This window comes from Lissotriton vulgaris, chromosome 6 (genome assembly GCF_964263255.1).
Source record: "Lissotriton vulgaris chromosome 6, aLisVul1.2, whole genome shotgun sequence".
NCBI classification, from domain to species: domain Eukaryota; kingdom Metazoa; phylum Chordata; class Amphibia; order Caudata; family Salamandridae; genus Lissotriton; species Lissotriton vulgaris.
In genome coordinates, this window is record NC_141694.1 from 74,017,536 (window position 1) to 74,041,461 (window position 23,926).

At 49.4% G+C, this 23,926-nt stretch overlaps 1 protein-coding gene across 3 annotated transcripts in view; it reads right to left on the bottom strand.

Annotated features, from left to right (window-relative positions):
* LOC147706814 (uncharacterized) overlaps positions 1–23,926 on the bottom strand; it is a 160,257-nt gene that overhangs the window by 35,424 nt on the left and 100,907 nt on the right. For all 3 annotated transcript variants that reach the window (XM_086925941.1, XM_086925942.1, XM_086925940.1), the window contains one exon: positions 19,030–19,137. In XM_086925941.1, the coding sequence (XP_086782067.1) occupies positions 19,030–19,137 (108 nt within the window). The remainder of the gene's footprint in view (positions 1–19,029; positions 19,138–23,926) is intronic.

The following is a 23,926-nucleotide window of genomic DNA, read 5'->3' on the forward strand; positions in this document are numbered from 1 at the left end:
CTATTCATGTGTGTGGAAGCCCATCACTATAGCTGGGTGTGAGAGCGCGCATTTTAATATCTCAGTTAATCCCAATTTTTCTTTATCGGGATTATTAATCTATAGGCCACCTGGCCCTGAGGGCTCCTTTTGCCATAGTCTCTTAGAGGTTGTTTCCTCTTTGATTTTGAAATCATCCAACTTTACGATAATCGGCGACCTGAATTTACACACGCCCCCCTTTCTAATCTGGTCTCCAACTTGTTGGCTGATCTTGAAGCCTTTCAAATAAATCAACTGGTGCAATCACCGACCCATATAGGTGGTCATTTGTTAGATCCTGTTCTGACGAATCTTACCACTAATATTCTTGTGCTCTCGCCTAAGCCTATGGCTTGGACTGATCACTGTTTGATAGAAGCCCATGTCACCATCCCTAATCCCTCCTACAATAATAATACCCCGGGTCTTTTTAAGCGCCCTTTAAGCGCCCTTGGAGAAAACTCGATTTGGAACATTTCCATCAGTTGTTGATGGAACATCATCCTCAACCTCCATCGGAGGTCTCTCTTGGGTATGACAACTTCTGCGAGTGGCTTAATCACTCCCTAGATGTGTTAATACCAGCTAGGTGGAGCAAGACTAGATCTAGCCCTTCCAGCCCTTGGTATGATGAATCCCTTAGACTGCTCAAATCTACCTGTAAAAAAGCTGAACGTGCATGGCGTAAAACTTACGACGCGGATCTTAAGTCCGCCTACAGGGCCTGCACGAGAGTCTATCATCGGGCCATCTGCTCTGCCAGAGCAGCCTTTTACTCCCGGGAGATAAAAAATAGTTCCAATCCCACAAAAGTAATTTTTAAGGTCTGCAAAGACCTTACAAGTAAACAAAATCAATCTGCCACTCTGGCAGCCTCCCTAGAGCACTGTGAGGATCTGGCGTCATTCTTTATTGAAAAAGTCGAGGCCATTTATAAGTCATTCTCCCAGTCTATCACCCAGGAGAATAACACAACACCTAAGGCTTCCATACCACTGCTGACTATTCCCAGCCCTACGCTAGAGGAATTTAAAGCCTTGACAACGAAGGTTAAATCCGGCTCACCTGATGACCCCATGAGACCCATTCAATTCCAGGAATTTGCTGAGTGCTGCTACCCGGCCATGCACAGTCTCATCGAGCTGTCTTTTAACACCGGCTGTGTGCCTAGTGCTTGGAAGCAGGCTACCATCATTCCCATTCTAAAAAAACCGGCCCTCGACCCCACTAAATCGGAACATTATCGGGCGATTTCCCTGCTTCCCTGGCTAGCGAAATTAGCAGAATCTCACGCTAACCGCATCCTGTCACTCCATCTGCAGGAAGCGAAAATACTGGATAAATCGCAAAACGGGTTCCGTGCGGGTCACAGTACCGAAACGGCTCTTCTAGCAGTGGTGGAGAACATCAGGAAGATGCTGGACCAAGGTCAAACGGCGGCACTGATCCTATTGGATCTTAGTGCCGCGTTTGACACGGTGTCCCATCAGATCCTCCTCCATCGCCTCGAGGAGGCCGGAGTTGGAGAGAGAGCACTCGAGTGGTTTCGATCTTTTCTCACTGATCGAACTTTTAAAGTTTCCACTCCCCCTTTTGTTTCTGCTCCTCGTCCGATCCTGCAGGGCGTCCCGCAGGGGTCGGCCCTAAGCCCTACCTTATTTAATTTGTATGTCCAACCGCTGGCTCAGGTCGCCCATAGTTTTGGTCTCTCCATGGTGTCATACGCCGATGACACGCAGCTGGCGGTGGCACTTAATGGAGAGACCAACATGGATGCTGCCTCTTTTCAGACCGCGTTAAAAGCTGTGGCGGGCTGGATGGCGAACAATCGCCTCCAACTGAATGCCTCTAAAACCGAGGTTATTATTTTTGGTAGGGAAAGTGAGCTTTGGGGCGATCAGTGGTGGCCATCTGAATTAGGCCCTGCTCCCACCCCAGTGGCTGAAGTTAGGAACCTTGGGGTGTGGTTGGATGATAAACTTTCATTCACCGCCCACACTAAACGGGTTGCCGGAACTTGTTTTGGTGCCCTGAGGTGTTTGCGACCCATTTTTAAGTTTTTTGATGCTGACACGAGACAGATCATTGTCCAGGCCACAGTCTTGGCTAGATTAGATTACGCCAGCTCTTTGTTCTTAGGCGTTAATCAAGCAGAACTAGTTCGCCTCCAGCGGGTGCAAAATGCGGCCGCCAGGATGTTGATGGGTCTTCCGAAGTTTGTTTCTGCGCGTCGCACTATTCAGGATCTTCACTGGCTGCCTATGGGGCAAAGAATCAAATTTAAAACCCTTTGTCTAACTTTTAAAATCTTGAAGTTGGCTTCTCCCCCTATTTTGTCTCAATTAATCTGTCATTATGAGCCATCTAGAGCTCTCCGATCCTCAGGGACTAACCTTGCTGTAGTGCCACGTTTTAAAAGAGCAAGGATGGGCGGACGCTCTTTTGCTGTGATGGCAGCAGCTCTCTGGAATTCCCTGCCTGCCTCTCTTCGTTCCATTCCTGATCTGCTCCCGTTCAGAAAAGCCTTGAAGACCTTTTTATTTTCCACTGTTTAGTCTTTTCTGGTCACTAGCTTCCGTGTTGTGTTTTTTACCTTCTCCTAAGCGCCGGGACGCCTCTTGGCTGCGGCATCCGTTGCGCTTTACAAAATAAAATAACATAACATAACATAACATAACATATGTGCCCCACATATACATATATATATAAAAATATATATATAAAAATAAGCAATTGCAGCCAAATAAAACAGTAGAGCTGGAATATGCTGTGAAGAATTTCCACCATACATGTGTATTAGCATTAGAAACATGAGAAACAACACCAATGCTTGTTTAGAAACTGTTTTAAAGCTTAGAAAGCAGTAGAAATTCTTATAACACACTGTAAGCATATACAGCTCCCAGGCTGCAATGCAAATACCCAGCCTAAAAAGACTGAAAAGCTAACTCTGTAGCTGCATGTACCAAAACTGACGCTGTGCCTTTAAGGCACCTCTGCCCCTAGCTTCCCATCATGCCTCAGGGGTTACAGTTAGGTCAGTTGTTCTTTTCGGAGACTGAAAACAAAACCATGGTAATAACAGGTTAAAACATCTCCTATTTAATAAACAAAGTCCTTTGCCCGGGGAGGCGGGAGGGTTGCTTATGACTTTGATGAGGATACCCCTGGAAGAGAACTAGGATTACAGGTAAGTAACTAATCCTTCTCTTCCAGGGGATCCTCATCAATAGTCATAAGCATTAGAATAGAGTAGCGAGCCTCACCTCATCCCTGCGGGCAAAGGAATCAACAGGTAACATTCATAGTCGTAGGCCCAAAAGTAGGCCTCATTCTACCCAAATAGGTTTCTCAAGGAGGCTTGCCCTACTTGAGAATCCGCTCTGGAATCAGACTCTAGGCAATAATGCCTTGTAAAGGTATGGACTGATTTCCATGTCGCAGCCTTGCAAATTTCTGACATGGGAATGTCATGTAAAAATGCTATCGTGGCTGCCTTCCCTCTAGTGGAATGAGCTTTGGGTGATTGCAACAAAGGTTTGCCAGCCAGCTGGTATGCTAGTTTGATACATGAAACAATCCATCTGGAGATGGACCTTTTGGCTGCTGCAAACCCGGTCCTCATTGAACCATAATTGACAAAGAGTTGGTCTGTCTTTCTGGTGCCCTTCGTTCTTTCTAGGTAAAACTTTAGCACCCGTTTAAGATCTAACGAGTGCAACGACCTCTCAGCTGGGGTCGATGGGTTAGGAAAGAACGAAGGAAGGGTAATCGCTTGGTTTATATGAAAATCCGATACCACTTTTGGAAGGAAAGATGGATGAGCCCTCATTACCACTCTGTTGTGGTGAAACACAGTGTAAGGTTCCTTGGTGCAGAGTGCTTGAATCTCGCTAACCCTGCGAGCAGAGGTTATTGCCACCAAGAAGGCCGCCTTCCAAGTGAGATGCTGCAAGGAGGCCTTGTGTATAGGCTCAAACGGTGTAGACATCAGCCTGGAGAGAACCAGGTTCAACTCCCAGGGAGGAGAAGGATTTCTCACAGGGGGATATACCTTCTTCAATCCCTGAAGGAAATCCTTAACCACTGGGACCTGAAAAAACGATGTTTGTGTAGGTGATTTTCTGTACGCTACTATGGCAGATAGGTGAACCCTAATAGAAGCGTATTTCAACCCTGATGTCGCTAAGTAAAGGAGGTATGGGAGGACTACCTCTTCTTGTCCTTTGGTGGGATCAAAGCCATGGTCCTTACACCAAATGAAAAATCTTTTCCACTTGAACGCATAAGACACCCTTGTGGAAGGTCTCTTTGCCTCTCTTAAAATACTCATACATTCTGGAGGCAGATTTAAGTGTCCGTATTGCAAGACCTCAGGAGCCATGCAGTCAGGTTCAGCGACGGGAGGTTGGGATGCAGGATCCTCCCGTTCATTTTGCTCAACAGGTCTGGCCTGCACGGCAGACGTCTGTGTGGACACAGCGACAGATGTAATAGGTCTGGATACCACCATTGTCGCGGCCAATCCGGAGCAACTAGGATCATGTCCATGCTCGATCTGATGAGCTTGGCCACCACCTTCGGAATCAGTGCCAGAGGAGGAAACGCATAGGCGAACATTCCTGTCCACTCCAGCAGGAGAGCGTTCCCTTGTGTCCCTGGCCGGTGGAACCTGGATGCGAAGGCGTGGCATTTGGCGTTTTCGTCGTCCGCGAATAAATCTATGTCTGGACGGCCCCAGCAACGGAAGAGTTCTTCGACTACTTCGTCGTTTAGCACCCAGTCTGGCTGATCTTCGAAGTGCCTGCTGAGTGCGTCCGCTTTTGTGTTTAGCTCGCCTGGAAGGTGTACTGCCACCACCGACAGTCCCCGAGCCAGAAGCCAGTGCCAGATTGTCTGGGCCTCCTGAGACAGAGGGCGAGACCGAGTTCCTCCCTGCTTGTTCAGATAGAACATAGTTGTAGTGTTGTCCGTCTGAACCAGGATTTTGTCCGTTGTGATTGCTGGAAGGAACGCTTTGAGCGCCAGATGAACTGCTCGAAGTTCCAGCATGTTGATGTGGTATGTCTGAAGGTTGGTCGACCAGCGACCCTGGATCTGAAGATGACCCATATGAGCACCCCAACCTTCCAGAGATGCGTCCGTTACCACAGACAGCGAAGGAAGAGGTTGCTGAAAAGGGACTCCCTGCAAGACATTCCGAGGGCGAGTCCACCACTGTATTGAGGTCAGTGCTGCTTGAGATAGGATGATTCGATCCTCCCAATCTCCAGTCGCTTGGTCCCACTGATCTTCCACAGACTCTTGTAGAGGTCGCATCCTCAACCTGGCGTTTGGAATTAGAAAGATGCAGGACGCCATGGAGCCCAGTAGAGAAGCTACTTCTCGCACCTTTGGACGAGGAAACTGAAGTAACTTTCTGCATTTCTGCCCCATGGAAGATAGTCTCTCCCGCGAAGGAAACGCTCTTCCTAAACTTGTGTCTAGAACTGCTCCCAGATAGTGGATAGTTTGTGTGGGATGCAGGACTGACTTTTCTGTGTTCACGTGGAGCCCAAGCCTGTGTAGTTGTTGAAGACACAGATGACAGTCTTTGGTGGCTTGACGAGGGGACGGGCTCTTCAGGAGCCAGTCGTCTAGATATGGGTACACAAAAAGACCTTTCTTGTGTAGACATGCCGCTACCACTGCCATGCACTTGGTGAACACCCTTGGCGCGGATTTTAGCCCGAACGGAAGTACTTTGTACTGGTAATGCTTGTTCCCTACCAGAAACCTTAAGTACTTCCGATGACCTGGTGTTATAGGAATGTGGAAGTACGCGTCCTGCAAATCCACTGAACACATCCAATCTCCAATTTGTAGATGAGGACATATCTGATGAAGTGCCAGCATGCGAAACTTCTCTTTGACCACCACCTTGTTGAGGGTTCGAAGATCCAAAATCGGTCTGAACTTGTCCTCTTGGTCTCTTTTGGGGACTAGAAAGTACCTTGAGTACACTCCTCTCCCCCTTTGGGGTGGGGGTACCTCTTCGATTGCGTTTTTCTTTAAGAGGACGCTCACCTCCCTTTTGAGGAGGTTTAGATGGTACGAACGAGTCTTTTTTGGAGGAATCGGTTGTGGTCTCTTCCGGAAACGTAGCGCATATCCATTGCGCAGTATATTCAGCACCCACTGATCTCTTGTGATGCTGACCCACTCTGCCAGGTGATGCGAAGCACTTCCTCCCACTGGAGTGGGTAACGGCGCCAGAGGAAGCCACTGCTCAGGCTTTGCCTCCTCTAGGCGTGGTAGAGGACTGATGATGTCCGCCTCTGCCTCTGCCCGATTTTCCTCCTCTGTATTGTGTCTTCCCTTGTGGTTTGTTCTGGGACCATTGAGGGGTTTGAACCCTCTGTTGGCCTCCCCGGTTCTTGTTGGTCTTGAAGCGTCGCTTGAACGGCTCTTTCTTCTTCTCTAGACCAACCGCCTTCACTGTGTCCAATTCGGTTTTCATGCGGGTCATTTCCTGATCGGCATGTTCCCCAAAGAGTGAAGATCCTGTGAAGGGCAGATTGAGGATGCGTTGCTGGGCATCTGGTTTGAGACCAGTTAACCGCAACCAAGAAGATCTCCTCGCACATACCCCATGTGAGTAGGCATGTCCTGCTAGAAGGGCGTTGTCTGCAGAAGAACTAATCATTTGGTTCGCCACCAAACAGCCCTCCGTCACTGTCTCCTCAAAGTCTTTCTGGTCCTCCTTGGGCAATTTCTCTTTGAATCGTTCCATGGAGTCCCACAGCGCTCTATCGTACCTGCCGAGAAGTGCTGATGCACTAGAGACTTTCAGGGACGAAGCTGCTGTGCTGCACACTCTGCGTCCCCAAGAATCTTGGGTCTTGCTGTCCTTGTCAGGAGGAACTGAAGAAGAAGGAGCGACTGTGTGATTCTTCTTCGCTGAGGCTACGATAACTGAGTCCGCCGCAGGCTCTCCTTTAACAAAGATTGGATCTGAGTCGGCCGGCCTATACTTTTTCTGGATACGTGCCGGTACCGCCCTGATCGCTGCTGGCGTGAGGAAAACCTCTTTGATTGGGTCCATTATCCCTGGAACCAATGGGAGCAAAGGCCGTGAATATGATTTGTGACGAAGGGTCTCAAAAATCACCGTAGTGGAAACTTCTGGAACAGCCATTTCTATTTGAAGTTTGTGAGCGCCCCTTTGTAAAACGTCCAGGTATGTGTTGACGTCGTCAAGCGGGGAAGCTCTGGAGCGAGGGCTGTCTGCCAGCGTTGGGGAGTAATCCCCTTTAGAAGATCTCGAAGAAGATGAGGAGGAGGACGATGGTGTTCTCCTTCTCCTGTGGTGAGATTTTTCCCTCCTCACTGGCGATCTTCTCGGTCGCTCTTCCCTTCGAGGAGAACGTGATTCTCTCCGATGCTCCCTTCGTGGAGATCTCGACCTCTCAGTTCGTACCTCCCTTCTCGGTGTTCGAGACCTGGGATGCTCCCTCCGTGGTGATCGGGAGACCCTGGGGGTATGCGACCTTTCCGCTCTCCTCTCCCGAGAACGTGATCTGTGCCTGATAGGACTCTGTCTGTCTGCCTCTTCTATCAGTCTCTGAAGAGGTGACCTGAGGAGTGGGCTTACGTATCTTTGCAGCCTCTCCGTCGCTCCAGAATCCTTCCACTTGCTCAACGGAGCATTCCATCTTGGCGAAAGCGTTATCTTTCGCTGGGGCAACGGACTTCTACTCCTGGAAGAGGACCTCGATGAGCTAGAGGTACCTGAGGAGGAATGATGAGAAGCCGATTGAGTCACCAAAATAGTTGAAGGCACTGAAGGAGATTTCCGTCTCACCGGTGTTGGAAGACGTCTTAAAAGTCTTTCCCTTGACGTTGAACGCCTCTGCGGCGTCGACAGTGGGATAACCTTCGACGTCGAACGCCTCGACGACGACCTGTGTTCTCTCGACGTCGACCTGTGATGTCGAGCCGATGACGGAGTCTTCTCCCTCGACGTCGAACGGCGTCGCCCAGCCTTCGACGGAGGTCTCGACGTCGAACGGCGTTGCCCTGCCGTCGACGTATGTCTCGACGTCGAACGGCGTTGCCCTGCCGTCGACGGAGGTCTCGACGTCGAACGGCGTTGCCCTGCCGTCGACGGAGGTCTCGACGTCGACCGACGTTGGTCTGTCGGCGACGGAGATGGCAATCGACGGTGTCCTGTCGTCGACGATGCCCTTGATGTCGACCTGGCATGTGGTGACGGCGGAGGATCGGACATCCTCGACGTCGAGCGCCGACACGCCTTCGACGATGATCCCTTCCTCGACGACGATCGTCCGAGGGGGCTCTTGCTCCTCGACGCCGAGCGCCTCCGTGGAGACGTCGGCGGAGGTGTCACACTCTTCGAAGCCTGTCGACGTTGAGTCGTCGGCGAGTGTGTTCTGTCTCTCGACGCCGACCGTCGCCTGGTTGACGGCGGCGGAGTTGACTTACGTCTTGACGCCGATCTTCTCGTCGACGGAGATCTCGTGGCTTCTCTCGACGCCGATCGTCGCCTAGTTGACGACGGCGGAGCTTTCTTCGACGTCGGTGAACCTCTTTTCGACGACGATTTCCTCGTCGACGCCGGTCCCGACGTCGACGGAGCTTTTTCTTTCGAACTGTCCATCAGATGCCGTTTTTTCAGCGCCGAGCCCGACGCTGAGGTTGATGGACGCTCTGGCTTGCCTTTGGAGGGAGTTCTGGGTCTCTTCGAACTCTTCCTCTCTGTAGATCTTCCTCTCATGGATCTCTGGGCCAGACCATAGAGCCTGTTCCTCTCTCTGTCTTTTAAAGTCCTGTCAGACAGATTTTGACAATGGGAACAGTCTTTTGGATCATGATCCTCTGGCAAGCATAAAATACAGACCTCATGAGAGTCCGTTTTTGCCTTCTTGTGGCCACAAGAAGGGCAATCATCAAATAATGAGGGCATCCTGACAGGAAAACCTCACAAAAATTCGACTGCTAAGCAGTTATTTACTTGACCCTGATGTTAAAAGTCAAAGTAAATCAAAAAATTGTTCTTTTGAAGCTTTTCTGACTGAAAAAGGCAGAAAAAATGTGGAGCTGTGTATCCAGGGTCCTTCCTGAAGGAGCCGGAAAGAACAACTGACCTAACTGTAACCCCTGAGGCATGATGGGAAGCTAGGGGCAGAGGTGCCTTAAAGGCACAGCGTCAGTTTTGGTACATGCAGCTACAGAGTTAGCTTTTCAGTCTTTTTAGGCTGGGTATTTGCAATGCAGCCTGGGAGCTGTATATGCTTACAGTGTGTTATAAGAATTTCTACTGCTTTCTAAGCATTAAAACAATTTCTAAACAAGCATTGGTGTTGTTTCTCATGTTTCTAATGCTAATACACATGTATGGTGGAAATTCTTCACAGCATATTCCAGCTCTACTGTTTTATTTGGCTGCAATTGCTTATTTTTATATATATATTTTTATATATATATGTATATGTATATGTGGGGCACATATAATATATTGTTTCCGGGGTCCCGCGCATGGGCGGGAATATTCTAATGCTTATGACTATTGATGAGGATCCCCTGGAAGAGAACTTTTGTTGCGGTGTCCACCTGCCCTACATGGTGTGGTGCAGTAGATGAGCTCCCCAGCCGGAGAGAGCGATGCGTCCGCTGTCATGACTATTTGAGGAACTGGCTCTAGGAATGGTCGGCCCTTGGAAAGGTTTTTGGTGCCCCACCATTGCAGAGAGCAGTGAGTCCGACTGACTACCAACACTAGGTCTGTTAATTGACCCTGAGCCCGGTTCCATTGGCGTGCTAAGCACTCTTGAAGAGGACGGATCTGTAGTCTTGCATGAGGCATTATGAATATGCATGAGTTGCATGAACACTCGAGCTGGAAGAGAGTGTTGCAGTTGGAATTTTGTTAAAAGAGCTTGCATATGTGTTATCCTGGCAGGAGAGGGATAAGCTAGCGCTGTTGAGGTGTTTATTGTGGCACAGAGATATTGTTGTACGTGGGACGGTTGCAGATATGACTTGGTGTGGTTTACTGTGAACCCCAAGATGTGGAGTAAATAGGTGGTGTTGCGAGTGTGTTGTAGACATTGACTGTATGAGCTGGCTGTTATGAGCCATTCATCGAGATATGGGAAGATGTTAATGTACTGTCTTCTTAAGTGTGCTGCTACCACTGCTAGGCACTTGGTAAACACTCATGGTGCTGTTGTGACTCCAAATGGGAGTACCTTGAATTGATAATGCTGACCGTACAAATCTGAGATACTTTCTGTGAGCTGAGTGAATGGGAATGTGGAAATAGGCGTCCTTGAGATCTATAGTGGCAAGGAAGTCTTTTTGTAAAAGGAGAGGAAGGACCTGCTGGAGTGTGACCATATGGAAGTGGTCTGATTGTATGTACAGGTTTAGTGGTCTGAGGTCTAGAATAAGCCTTAGAGAGCCTTACTTTTTGGGGATAAGAAAGTATAGGGGATATTACCTCCTGCTTTAGCAGAAGCAAATGTTCTTGTGACAATGGGTGCTGTTTGGGTGGTATGTTTGGGGGGGGTAAATATTAGTTCGAGACAGTAACCTGATTGAATTATTTGTAGCACCCACCTGTCTGATGTGATGTTGGTCCAGACCGGAAGGAATTGCTGCAGTCTTACCCCAACTGGAGTGAAATGTGGTGGGGGAAGTGGAGGGAAGTCATTGGGGAGGGGTGGAGGCAGAGCGGGAGTTGTTCGTTTTGCGTCTGCCTTTGTTGTTGTTACCCTGTAACCCCCTCTTTGGTAGCCCCCACTGAAGGTGGATTGGGTAGGGGCTTTGTAAGAAGTGGAGGGACTATCTGAGGAGTATTCCCTGGTGGTGCTTCTGTAGGATTTGTAAAAGGAGAGGAAGGACCTGCTGGAGTGTGACCATATGGAAGTGGTCTGATTGTATGTACAGGTTTAGTGGTCTGAGGTCTAGAATAAGCCTTAGAGAGCCTTACTTTTTGGGGATAAGAAAGTATAGGGGATATTACCTCCTGCTTTAGCAGAAGCAAATGTTCTTGTGACAATAGGTGCTGTTTGGGTGGTATGTTTGGGGGGGGTAAATGTTAGTTCGAGACAGTAACCTGATTGAATTATTTGTAGCACCCACCTGTCTGATGTGATGTTGGTCCAGACCGGAAGGAATTGCTGCAGTCTTACCCCAACTGGAGTGAAATGTGGTGGGGGAAGTGGAGGGAAGTCATTGGGGAGGGGTGGAGGCAGAGCGGGAGTTGTTCGTTTTGCGTCTGCCTTTGTTGTTGTTACCCTGTAACCCCCTCTTTGGTAGCCCCCACTGAAGGTGGATTGGGTAGGGGCTTTGTAAGAAGTGGAGGGACTATCTGAGGAGTATTCCCTGGTGGTGCTTCTGTAGGATGAGCGATGAAAGGAGCGTCTGGGAGCTTGCGACTGCAAGGCTCCCATAGATTTAGCTGTGTCCGTATCCTTTTTTATTTTTTCAAGGGATACGTCCACATTAGGCCCAAATAAGTGTTGCGCATCGAAGGGTTGATTGAGAATGGCACTTTGTACTTCAGGTTTGAAACCTAAAATTGCGTAGGCATGCCTGGCTACGCAAAAGGACACCGATATTAATTGCCCTTGAAGCAGTATCTGCTGTATCTAGGGCACAACGAATAGAGGTATTGGTGATGGTTTTACCCTCTTGTATAAGTTCATTGGCCCTATTTTTGTATTGTCTGGAAGGTGCTGCATTATGGATTCTAACTCATCATAATGTGCCCTGTCCTACCTTGCTAGTAGTGCCTGAGTATTGGCAATACGCCATATGTTTGCTGCCTGTGACGCCGTTCGTTTGCCTGAGGTGTCTAGGAGTTTAGACTCTTTATCTGGGGGAGCCTCGCCTGATGTTTGAGAATTGGCTCTTTTGCGTGCGTTGGAGACTACAAGGGAGTCTAGTGGTGCAGGCCCTTTAATGTAGGCTGGATCTGAGGGGGCAGCCTTATACTTTTTCTCAATTCGGGGGTTGATGATTCGAGCCCTGACTGGATCTTTGAAGACCTCTGGCGCATGTTTAATGACCCCTTTACGCATGGATAAAATTGAGGTGGGCCTTTGTGTGGTGTCAAAGGTATCCATAAGGAAATCTTCGTCTATTGGGTCAGTATGTAGGTCAACCCCACGGTAATGGGCAGCCCTATGGACAAGTTGGTTAAATCCCATAGTGTCCTCTGGTGGGGAAGGCCTGGAGGGGTATGTGTCAACTTGTGGCATGTTAGGGACGTCTGGGGTGCTATAATCATCCCAAGGGTTAGGTGAGCCAGGAAGACTAGTATTATCTAGTGGCTCATTATCTGCACCACCCCCTGTGTCATCAGAGGTGTTATCCCCGTCATCATCATCTTCTAATGGAATAGGAGATGGTGTAGGGGAGTGATGTGGCAGGGGAGGAGGTGGTGAAGGAGGAGGAGGAGGATGAGGAGGAGGATGAGGAGGAGGAGGAGGTGGTGGAGAAGGTATCCTTGGAGGAGAGGTTGCAATGTCCTTATTCTTAGGATGAGGAGCCGGTGCAGGCATGTCTAATAGTCATTTTTTTATAACTAAGTTTTTTGACCAGTTTTGGGATCCTTTACAAGAGTCTTTTGTGTAGGATCTGGATGAAATAGTTCCTCTGTGGGAGGTAGATCCTTCGGTGCCGAGGTCTTTGGTTCCGTAGGCTTTTTCAGCACCGAACCGGTAGCATCTTTTGGCTTTGAGACATGTTCTTTTGCAGTGTCTTTGGCCTGTGGAACGTGTGATTTTTTTCGGTTCAAAGGCTTTTTTCAGCTCCGAGGTATGGGAGTCGGGTCCTTTCTGTGGCAATTTTTTGCTCGGCTCCGAGTATTGTTTTGGTGCCAAGGAGCAGGTGCCAGTCTTCGGCGCCGGGTGCTTAGATGTGGAAGCAGCTGGCGTGGAGGAAGAAGAAGATGGGTTCATTTTCGGTGCTGGTAGGCTAGTGCCGGCACCGGGGGTAGTCTGACTCGAGCCCGAGTCGCCTAAAGGCTTATTAGTCTTCTTTGCTGAGCTCGAAGGCGGGGCATGGGAAGCAGTCTCTCGGTGTGCACCCAGGCCCAAAGGTGAGGGTGTGACCAAAGCTTTTTGGAGGTGTCGAGGAAGGGTCGGGGTCGACGTGTGTACTTCTGACCCGCTGTGCCTGAGTGATGTCCTTAACGTCTGAGTCGTCTGCCTCGGAGTTGCGGTCAACATCATGTTTTTGCTCCTGTTCTGGCACGTCGACACCCTCTTGGAAGATGTCGTCTGAGATCAAAGATGACGAGCAAATCATGGTTCTTCGAGCACATCGGTCCCGAATCGTCTTCTTGGAGCGGAAGGAGGCACAAGCGGAACAGTCTCTGGCCTCGTGCTCCGGTGAGAGGCAAATGTTGCACACCTCATGGAGATCGGTGTGGGGAAACTTTGACCCACATTGAGGACACTTCTTAAATGGCGTCCTTTCCATGAGCCAGAAGGTAAGGCTCATGGAAAGGACGTCAACGACTGGAATCGAAGACTGGAATCGAAGACTGGAATCGAAGACTGGAATCGAAGACTTCGAAGTTGTGAAGAGTCGTGTCGATTGGAAACGCGCTCAAGACAATACCATTGAAAAGGGTGAGGATTGTGCGCGGAGGGAGAATCGTTCCAAACCGGAGTGCAGGAAACACATCCGAGCCCGATGGCGGAAAAAAACAATCTAAGGATGGAGCTGATGCCCATGCGCAGTGTAATCCAAAGGATAAGTCACCTATCTTGTGACTTCCAAAGACTTTCCAGGACAAAAACAACTGTAAACATCCGGGCCCAACACTAGGTGGTGATCTAAGCACAGTGTGTAATCTGCAGCTCATATGCCTCGAATAGACATTTTGTAGAATTTAAAAAGACAGTGGCTTCTGTTAGACACTGTGGCTGCACGTGGTCTGTTTCTGTGAGCTCGCAGAGCACAGTTCCCTCTCACATTCTGCCTGTGACACACGTTAGTATCTGCCCTGAGCTGCCTATCCTACCCTGTCCTTGGTAGATACATTTTACTATGAGCTCTGAGAGGCAGGGAACTCCCACTTGTACTCTGTCCTTGTTAGATGCATGTTAGTCTGTGCCCTGAGAGGCAGGGAGCTCCCTCTTGTACTCTGTCCTTGTTAGATGCATGTCAGTATGTGTTCTGAGGCAGGGAGCTCTTAGAGGGGCTGTTGAGGATCTGGGAAGGCTGCAAACAGAGACACTCCCATATTCCACTATTGGAATAACTAGTGGTTGAACAGCCCGTTTGAAGCCCTTTTCGGGCAGGAAGGATTTTAGTTTTCTCAAGGTGTTGATCTGAAAGTTTGCTACTTTTGTTGCTGCGCTGATGTGTTTTTGCATATCTAGATTTCTGTCCAAGGTTACTCCCAGCGATTTCGCTGAGTCGATAATAAGAGTTTGGCAGTTGAGTGCTGTTAGGTTTTTCAGCCAGTCTTGAATTATGGTTACTTTGGAGGGAGGAGGGATTAGGAGGAATTCCGTTTTGAGGGTGTTTAGTTTTAGGTGGCTTTCGGCCAACCAGTCTGATGCATGTGAGTCTGTGCTCTGAGAGGCAGGTAGCTCCCTCTCGTACCGGTTCTTGGTAGATGCATGTGAGTCTGTGCTCTGAGAGGCAGGGAGCTCCCTCTCGTACCGGTTCTTGGTACCGGTTCTTGGTAGATGCATGTGAGTCTGTGCTCTGAGAGGCAGGGAGCTCCCTCTCGTACCGGTTCTTGGTAGATGCATGTGAGTCTGTGCTCTGAGAGGCAGGGAGCTCCCTCTCGTACCGGTTCTTGGTAGATGCATGTGAGTCTGTGCTCTGAGAGGCAGGGAGCTCCCTCTTGTACCGGTTCTTGGTAGATGCATGTGAGTCTGTGCTCTGAGAGGCAGGGAGCTCCCTCTTGTACTCTGTCCTTGGTAGATGCATGTGAGTCTGTGCTCTGAGAGGCAGGGAGCTCCCTCTCGTACCCGGTCCTTGGTAGATGCATGTCACTATGAGCTCTGAGAGGCAGCAGCCTCCTTCTAACAAGCTATGCCAGCAACATACAGGTGTCTGGGTTCAGAGAGGCAGCATCTCACTCTGGTACTGTACCTGTAATATGGACTTGACTGTGCTCTCAGAGGCAGATCGCCCCTGGACTGTGTGTTCCTGTAAGATTCATGTTACTATGAACTGCGGGACACTGAGGCCGATCCCAGACCCCGTGCCTCTGGGAAGCTTGTTACTGAGCTCTGAGAGACAAAGGGTTCCATCTACCACTCTGTGCCTGTGGGATGCTTGCTACTATGAGCTCTCCGAAGCAGAGCTTCCTCTCACACCCAGTCCCTTTACAATGCATGGTACTACAAGCAGCTCCGCTATCAATGCGTCTGTATGATGTATCTCACTAGGCTGTGGGACACAAACAGCTCCTGCTAACACAGCGTGCCTGTAAGGGATTTGAGAAGCAGAGCTTTCTCTTCCACTCTGTGCCTGTAGGATTCTTGTTGCTATGAGTGGTGGAAGATAGCATCCTCTCAGAATGTTTGCCTCTATGATGGATGTTATTGGGCTCAGGGGCACATAAAGCTCCCTCTAACACTGTATGCTTGTAAGATACAGAGCTTTGTCTTAGATGTCCCTGTGAGGTTCACTATCACTATAAAATCAAACATAACTGCTACCGGCCACTGGATGCCGTGATTAGACCTGTTTATATTCAACAACAGTGGTCCTATGTGTAGAAAAGTGGCAAGTAAAATAAATATAGACACAATGGAACTATATTGGTTGGTGTGATTTATCCAGCCGGACAATGATCACAAAATTTTTTTACTATTAAGAAAGTTCAACACACGGATTATCTTACATTCACAAGGAGTGAGACACAAGCCTGTGCCCTCACGCTTACAAATCGGCAAAATAGAAAGATAAGAAGAGGTAAGAAACAAGAGAATGGTTTAGGCAGAAAGTGAGAGATTTCTGAAAAATTATGCAATAACAGAAATTCAATTACACCATTGGTTGCATGTCTCATTCGGTATACATTGAACATATGGTGTAAAAGTAGGTCGACGGCGTTTCGATTCCATAACAAAGATACAAGGAATCATCATCAGGACAACAATTTGTGCCTAAAAATTACATTACACAATAGCCTAAAGAGGGAGGAAAAAGGAGAGCATCAGTAAGAATTTTCCATTAGAACAAGACGTATCGGTGACATCAAGTGAATGTGGGTGAGTGAGTATTCCTTATGGGAACAACTAGTTGTGGCATGCGTGATCTCAAAAGTGATGTTCCAGTGGAGTGGTCTATTTTAAGAAAGGGGATTTCAATTTGGGAGCCAGTCATGATCTTAATGATACTAGCTTGGAGGGAAGATATTGTTTAAGGGGTGGTGAGGCGTCCGAAGAACAGTGGTAGTGGTGAGTGTCCACGTGGGTGCGGTCGTAGGTGAGCGTTGAGAGGGTCCGTTGACCTCAATTGATACTATCTTGGAGGGAAGGTATAGTTTAGGTGGTGGTAAGGCGTCCGAAGAGCAGTGGCAGTGGTGAGTGTCCACGAGGGTGCGGTCGCAGGTGAGCGTAGCGAGGGTCCGTTAACCTCAAGTGGCATGGGTGTGTGCACTTATAAATGAACAGGGCAAGGAGCCCAGAATTAAGTTCAGAGTCAAGGAGATACCTGTGATTCCGAGATGGAGTAAGGCTTGTCCTGCAGGGCTGGGGATGTCTTAAATTAGTTCTGTGAATCAGGCCCACAGTAATCAACCCACACTATCAATGTTAAGGTTAGCATCTTAGACCATCACGCCTTCTTCTGAGACGTACCATCGCAGTAATCAACCCACACTATCATTGTCAAGGTTAGGATCATAGACCTCCACTCCCTCTTCCGAGACTTACCATCGCAGTAATCAACCCACACTATCAATGTCAAGGTTAGGATCATAGACCTCCACTCCCTCTTCCGAGACTTACCATTGCAGTAATCAACCCACAATATCAATGTCAAGGTTAGGATCATAGACCTCCACTCCCTCTTCGAGACTTACCATCTCAGTAATCAACCCACAACATCAATGTCAAGGTTAGGATCATAGACCTCCACTCCCTCTTCGAGACTTACCATTGCAGTAATCAACCCACACTATCAATGTCAAGGTAAGGATCATAGACCTCCACTCCCTCTTCCGAGACTTACCATCGCAGTAATCAACCCACAATATCAATGTCAAGGTTAGGATCATAGACCTCCACATCGCAGTAATCAACCCACAATATCAATGTCAAGGTTAGGATCATAGACCTCCACTACCTCTTCCGAGACTTACCATCGCAGTAATCAACCCACAATATCAATGTCAAGGTTAGGATCATAGACCTCCACATCGCAGTAATCAACCCACAATATCAATGTCAAGGTTAGGATCATAGACCTCCACTACCTCTTCCGAGACTTACCATCGCAGTAATCAACCCACAATATCAATGTCAAGGTTAGGATCATAGACCTCCACTCCCTCTTCCGAGACTTACCATCGCAGTAATCAACCCACAATATCAATGTCAAGGTTAGGATCATAGACCTCCACTCCCTCTTCCGAGACTTACCATTGCAGTAATCAACCCACACTATCAATGTCAAGGTTAGGATCATAGATCTCCACTCCCTCTTCCGAGACTTACCATCGCAGTAATCAACCCACAATATCAATGTCAAGGTTAGGATCATAGACCTCCACTCCCTCTTCGAGACTTACCATCGCAGTAATCAACCCACAATATCAATGTCAAGGTTAGGATCATAGACCTCCACATCGCAGTAATCAACCCACAATATCAATGTCAAGATTAGGATCATAGACCTCCACTACCTCTTCCGAGACTTACCATCGCAGTAATCAACCCACAATATCAATGTCAAGGTTAGGATCATAGACCTCCACTCCCTCTTCCGAGACTTACCATCGCAGTAATCAACCCACAATATCAATGTCAAGGTTAGGATCATAGACCTCCACTCCCTCTTCAAAGACTTACCATCGCAGTAATCAACCCACAATATCAATGTCAAGGTTAGGATCATAGACCTCCACTCCCTCTTACGAGACTTACCATCGCAGTAATCAACCCACAATATCAATGTCAAGGTTTGGATCATAGACCTCCACTCCCTCTTCGAGACTTACCATCGCAGTAATCAACCCACACTATCAATGTCAAGGTTAGGATCATAGACCTCCACTCCCTCTTCCGAGACTTACCATCGCAGTAATCAACCCACAATATCAATGTCAAGGTTAGGATCATAGACCTCCACTCCCTCTTCCGAGACTTACCATCGCAGTAATCAACCCACAATATCAATGTCAAGGTTAGGATCATAGACCTCCACTCCCTCTTCGAGACTTACCATCGCAGTAATCAACCCACACTATCAATGTTAAGGTTAGGATCATAGACCTCCACTCCCTCTTCCGAGACTTACCATCGCAGTAATCAACCCACAATATCAATGTCAAGGTTAGGATCATAGACCTCCACTCCCTCTTCGAGACTTACCATCGCAGTAATCAACCCACACTATCAATGTCAAGGTTAGGATCATAGACCTCCACTCCCTCTTCTGACCTTCTGCCCCAAAGGCCTTACTGATGTACAACAGCATGCTTCAGAACAGCAAAACACGCCTTGCGCCCACCCATTTCACCTGTACTTCTCTGTCTTGTGTTGCCATAAGCGTCAGTGCCGGACTGGGAACCAAAACCGGCCCTGGCAAAGTGCTCAGCCGGCCCCCCTGGCGAGGGTCCGGGGGTGCGACTGAGTTCATTGCCAGGACCGGTTTTCGGCAGATTTTGTTAAAGATTTTGCAGCTGCCCCAAACCGGCCCCCCACCCATGCGGCGCACCAGGGGATTGTCCGGTGCCCGCAACTGCCAGTCCGGGCCTGGTAAGCGTGTGTGTACACTAGCACATGTACTGAGGTTTTACCTCACCTTCTATGGGGCTTTTAGGGATGTTGATGACATCAGTATCGTCCAGCTCAGGATCACTGGGTTCTTTCTTCACGATAATGACCAGGTCAGCCTTCTCTTGGGAAGAATCTGAAGAACACAACAGATCAACAGTGTAAAATCAAAGACAAGGCTGGGAATTACGTAGGGACAATTGAAACGCAGCAGGTTTATGTAACGATGCACAGACAGGCAGACAGTGTTTACATGATATCCGTATCTACACAACGCCTGCACATGAGAGGATGGCTAACAAGTCTTTAAATAAACAAACGACAACGGCACCACAAAGTCAAACTTCAAACAAAGCATGACCAGCGTGGCCAATTGGATGAAACAGAACTGTCTCAAGGTCAGCACAAACCTGAAGTACTGATCTTCAGGAATAAGATCTCCCCTTGTGATTCCACCTGATGCCCACTGATCTTGAATCCACATCCACCCCAACCAACCACGCTAGGAACATTGACCTCATCCTAGACACCAACCTCGTCATGAAGACCCAGGCCAACGCCGTCACCTCCTCATGCTTCCAGATCCACCCCAACCAACCACGCTCGGATCCTTGGCATGATCCTGGACACCAACCTCCCCATGAAGACCCAGGCCAATGCCGTCCCCTCCTCATGCTTCCACATCCACCCCAACCAACCATGCTAGGAACCTCGGCCTCATCCTGGACACCAACCTTGCCATGAAGACCCAGGCCAACACCATCACCTCCTCATGCTTCCACATCCACCCCAACCAACCATGCAAGGAACCTTGGCCTCATCCTGGACACCAACCTCACCATGAAGACCCAGGCCAACACCATCACCTCCTCATGCTTTCAAATCCACCCCAACCAACCATGCTAGGAACCTTGGCCTCATCCTGGAAACCAACCTCACCATGAAGACCCAGGCCAACGCCGTCACCTCCTCATGCTTCCACATCCACCCCAACCGACCATGCTAGGAACCTTGGCCTCATCTTGGACACCAACCTCGCCATGAAGACCCAACACTGTCACCTCCTCATGCTTCCACATCCACCCCAACCAACCATGCTAGGAACCTCTGCCTCATCCTGGACACCAACCTTGCCATGAAGACCCAGGCCAATGCCGTCACCTCCTCATGCTTCCACACCCACCCCAACCGACCATGCTAGGAACCTCGGCCTCATCCTGGACACCAACCTCGCCATGCAGACCCAGGCCAACGCCGACACCTCCTAATGCTTCCACATCCACCCAACCAACCATGCTAGGAATCTCGGCCTCATCCTGGACACCAACCTTGCCATGAAGACCCAGGCCAACGTCGACACCTCCTCATGCTTCCACATCCACCCAACCAACCATGCTAGGAACCTCGGCCTCATCCTGGACACCAACCTTGCCATGAAGACCCAGGCCAACGCCGACACCTCCTCATGCTTCCACATCCACCCAACCAACCATGCTAGGAACCTCGGCCTCATCCTGGACACCAACCTTGCCATGCAGACCCAGGTCAACGCCGACACCTCCTCATGCTTCCACATCCACCCAACCAACCATGCTAGGAACCTCTGCCTCATCCTGGACACCAACCTTGCTATGAAGACCCAGGCCAACGCCATCACCTCCTCATGCTTCCACATCCACCCCAACCGGCCATGCTAGGAACCTCGGCCTCATCCTGGACACCAACCTTGCCATGAAGACCCAGGCCAACGCCGACACCTCCTCATGCTTCCACATCCACCCCAACCGACCATGCTAGGAACCTTGGCCTCATCCTGGACACCAACCTCCCCATGAAGACCCAGGCCAACGCCGACACCTCCTCATGCTTCCACATCCACCCAACCAACCATGCTAGGAACCTCGGCCTCATCCTGGACACCAACCTTGCCATGAAGACCCAGGCCAACGCTGACACCTCCTCATGCTTCTACAGCCACCCCAACCAACCACGCTAGGAACCTTGGCCTCACCCTGGACACCAACCTCGCCATGAAGACCCAACACTGTCACCTCCTCATGCTTCCACATCCACCCCAACCAACCATGCTAGGAACCTTGGCCTCATCCTGGACACCAACCTCCCCATGAAGACCCAGGCCAACGCCGACACCTCCTCATGCTTCCACATCCACCCAACCAACCATGCTAGGAACCTCGGCCTCATCCTGGACACCAACCTTGCCATGAAGACCCAGGCCAACGCCGACACCTCCTCATGCTTCCACATCCACCCCAACCAACTACGCTAGGAACCTTGGCCTCACCCTACGACACCCAGCTGATCCTATCCCTGACCAACGACCCCGCCGCCGCCAGAGCCAACCTGCACGAAGGGATGAGAGAGGTAGCCGAGTGGATGACGACGAGCCGCCTGAAGCTGAACTCGGACAAGACGGAAGTCCTCATCCTGGGCTCCTCGCTCTCCGCCTGGGACGACTCCTGGTGGCCCCCCGCCCTGGGCACCGCACCCAAACCTACGGACCACGCACGCAACCTGGGCTTCATCCTGGACTCTTCCCTCTCCATGACCAGGCAAGTCAACGCCGTCTCCTCGTCGTGCTTCAACATCCTGCGCATGCTTCGGAAGATCTTCTGGTGGATCCCCACGGAGACCAGGAAGACCGTCACCCAGGCCCTCGTCACCAGCCGACTGGACTACGGCAACGCACGCTACGCCAGAACCACCGCCAAGATCCAGAAGAGACTCCAGCGCATCCAGAACGCCTCAGCCAGACTCATCCTCGACATCCCACGACACAGCCACATCTCCGGACACCTAAAAGACCTGCACTGGCTCCCGGTCAACAAGAGAATCACCTTCCGCCTCCTTACCCACGCACACAAAGCTCTCCACGACCAAGGCCCGAGCTACCTCAACAACCGCATCAACTTCTACGCTCCCAAACGCCACCTCCGATCCGCCAGCCACGCCCTCGCCGCCGTCCCACGCATCCGCAGAGCCACCTCAGGAGGAAGGTCCTTCTCCTACCTGGCCGCCAAGACCTGGAACTCCCTCCCGGCCGACCTGCGCCTGACCCAAGACCACCTCTCCTTCAGGAAGAAGCTCAAGACCTGGCTGTTCGAGCAGTAGCGGCACCCCCACCCCCCCCCCCCAAGCGCCTCAAGACCCTATGGGTAGGTAGTGCGCTCTATAAATGTCCTGATTTGATTTGAACCTCGCCATGAAGACCCAACACTGTCACCTCCTCATGCTTCCACATCCACCCCAACCAACCATGCTAGGAACCTTGGCCTCATCCTGGACACCAACCTCGCCATGCAGACCCAGGCCAACGCCGACACCTAATCATGCTTCCCCATCCACCCCAACCAACCAAGCTAGGAACCTTGGCCTCACCCTGGACACCAACCTCGCCATGAAGACCCAACACTGTCACCTCCTCATGCTTCCACATCCACCCCAACCAACCATGCTAGGAATACTGTAGTCTCTGAGCACACCCACAATTCATATATGTAATTCAAACAAAAATATGGCAAGCAACTCCAATCTCCAGGAGCCGGAGTGATGTATATATTCTCCAAAGTCAATGCGCAAAAATTCCACTTTCAGAATATGGAGTCCATGTATTTTATTCCACAAGTTGATCAAACCAGCCAACACGTGTTTCGTCGTGCATTAAATAATACTTCGACTTCTTCAGGGCTCTTATCTGTCAGTATTCTCTCCTTCTAATGTAATCCTCACAACTTCAATAAATTAATCAATCTTCCAATTCTCCTCAAAATTCGTCCAGCAATATACCCATTATCTTTCGATCCATTCATCTACAATTTCCACCAGTAAATATCATCTGGTGAGTGTTCCTGTTAAACAATCTCTGAAACTTCAAGTATCCTCTATGGTAAGTATTCAAATAAATTGTACACAGGATCGTCGTCGTCTTATGGTACAAAACACGGTTATCACTTGTCAGTGTCTCCAAATATCTCGACTCCCTGTGTTACATTCATTCTCTGCATATCCTAATGTCGTCCGATCTGTCCAAATCTCGGCGTCTAGCTAGACGCCGAGATTTGGACAGATCGGACGACATTAGGATATGCAGAGAATGAATGTAACACAGGGAGTCGAGATATTTGGAGACACTGACAAGTGATAACCGTGTTTTGTACCATAAGACGACGACGATCCTGTGTACAATTTATTTGAATACTTACCATAGAGGATACTTGAAGTTTCAGAGATTGTTTAACAGGAACACTCACCAGATGATATTTACTGGTGGAAATTGTAGATGAATGGATCGAAAGATAATGGGTATATTGCTGGACGAATTTTGAGGAGAATTGGAAGATTGATTAATTTATTGAAGTTGTGAGGATTACATTAGAAGGAGAGAATACTGACAGATAAGAGCCCTGAAGAAGTCGAAGTATTATTTAATGCACGACGAAACACGTGTTGGCTGGTTTGATCAACTTGTGGAATAAAATACATGGACTCCATATTCTGAAAGTGGAATTTTTGCGCATTGACTTTGGAGAATATATACATCACTCCGGCTCCTGGAGATTGGAGTTGCTTGCCATATTTTTGTTTGAATTACATATATGAATTGTGGGTGTGCTCAGAGACTACAGTATGCATTGTTGCTTCATATGAAGCTGTAGATGTAGGATACGCATCTTTCCTCTAGAAGCACCTCTGGATTATTGCTAATAACTACGGCTTGTACCCTGAAGTTTAGGTAGTGCGCCCATATTAGGTTGGTATCCCCCAATACATTCAACCATGCTAGGAACCTTGGCCTCACCCTGGCACCAACCTCGCCATGCAGACCCAGGCCAACGCTGACACCTCCTCATGCTTCCACATCCACCCCAACCAACCATGCTAGGAACCTTGGCCTCATCCTGGAC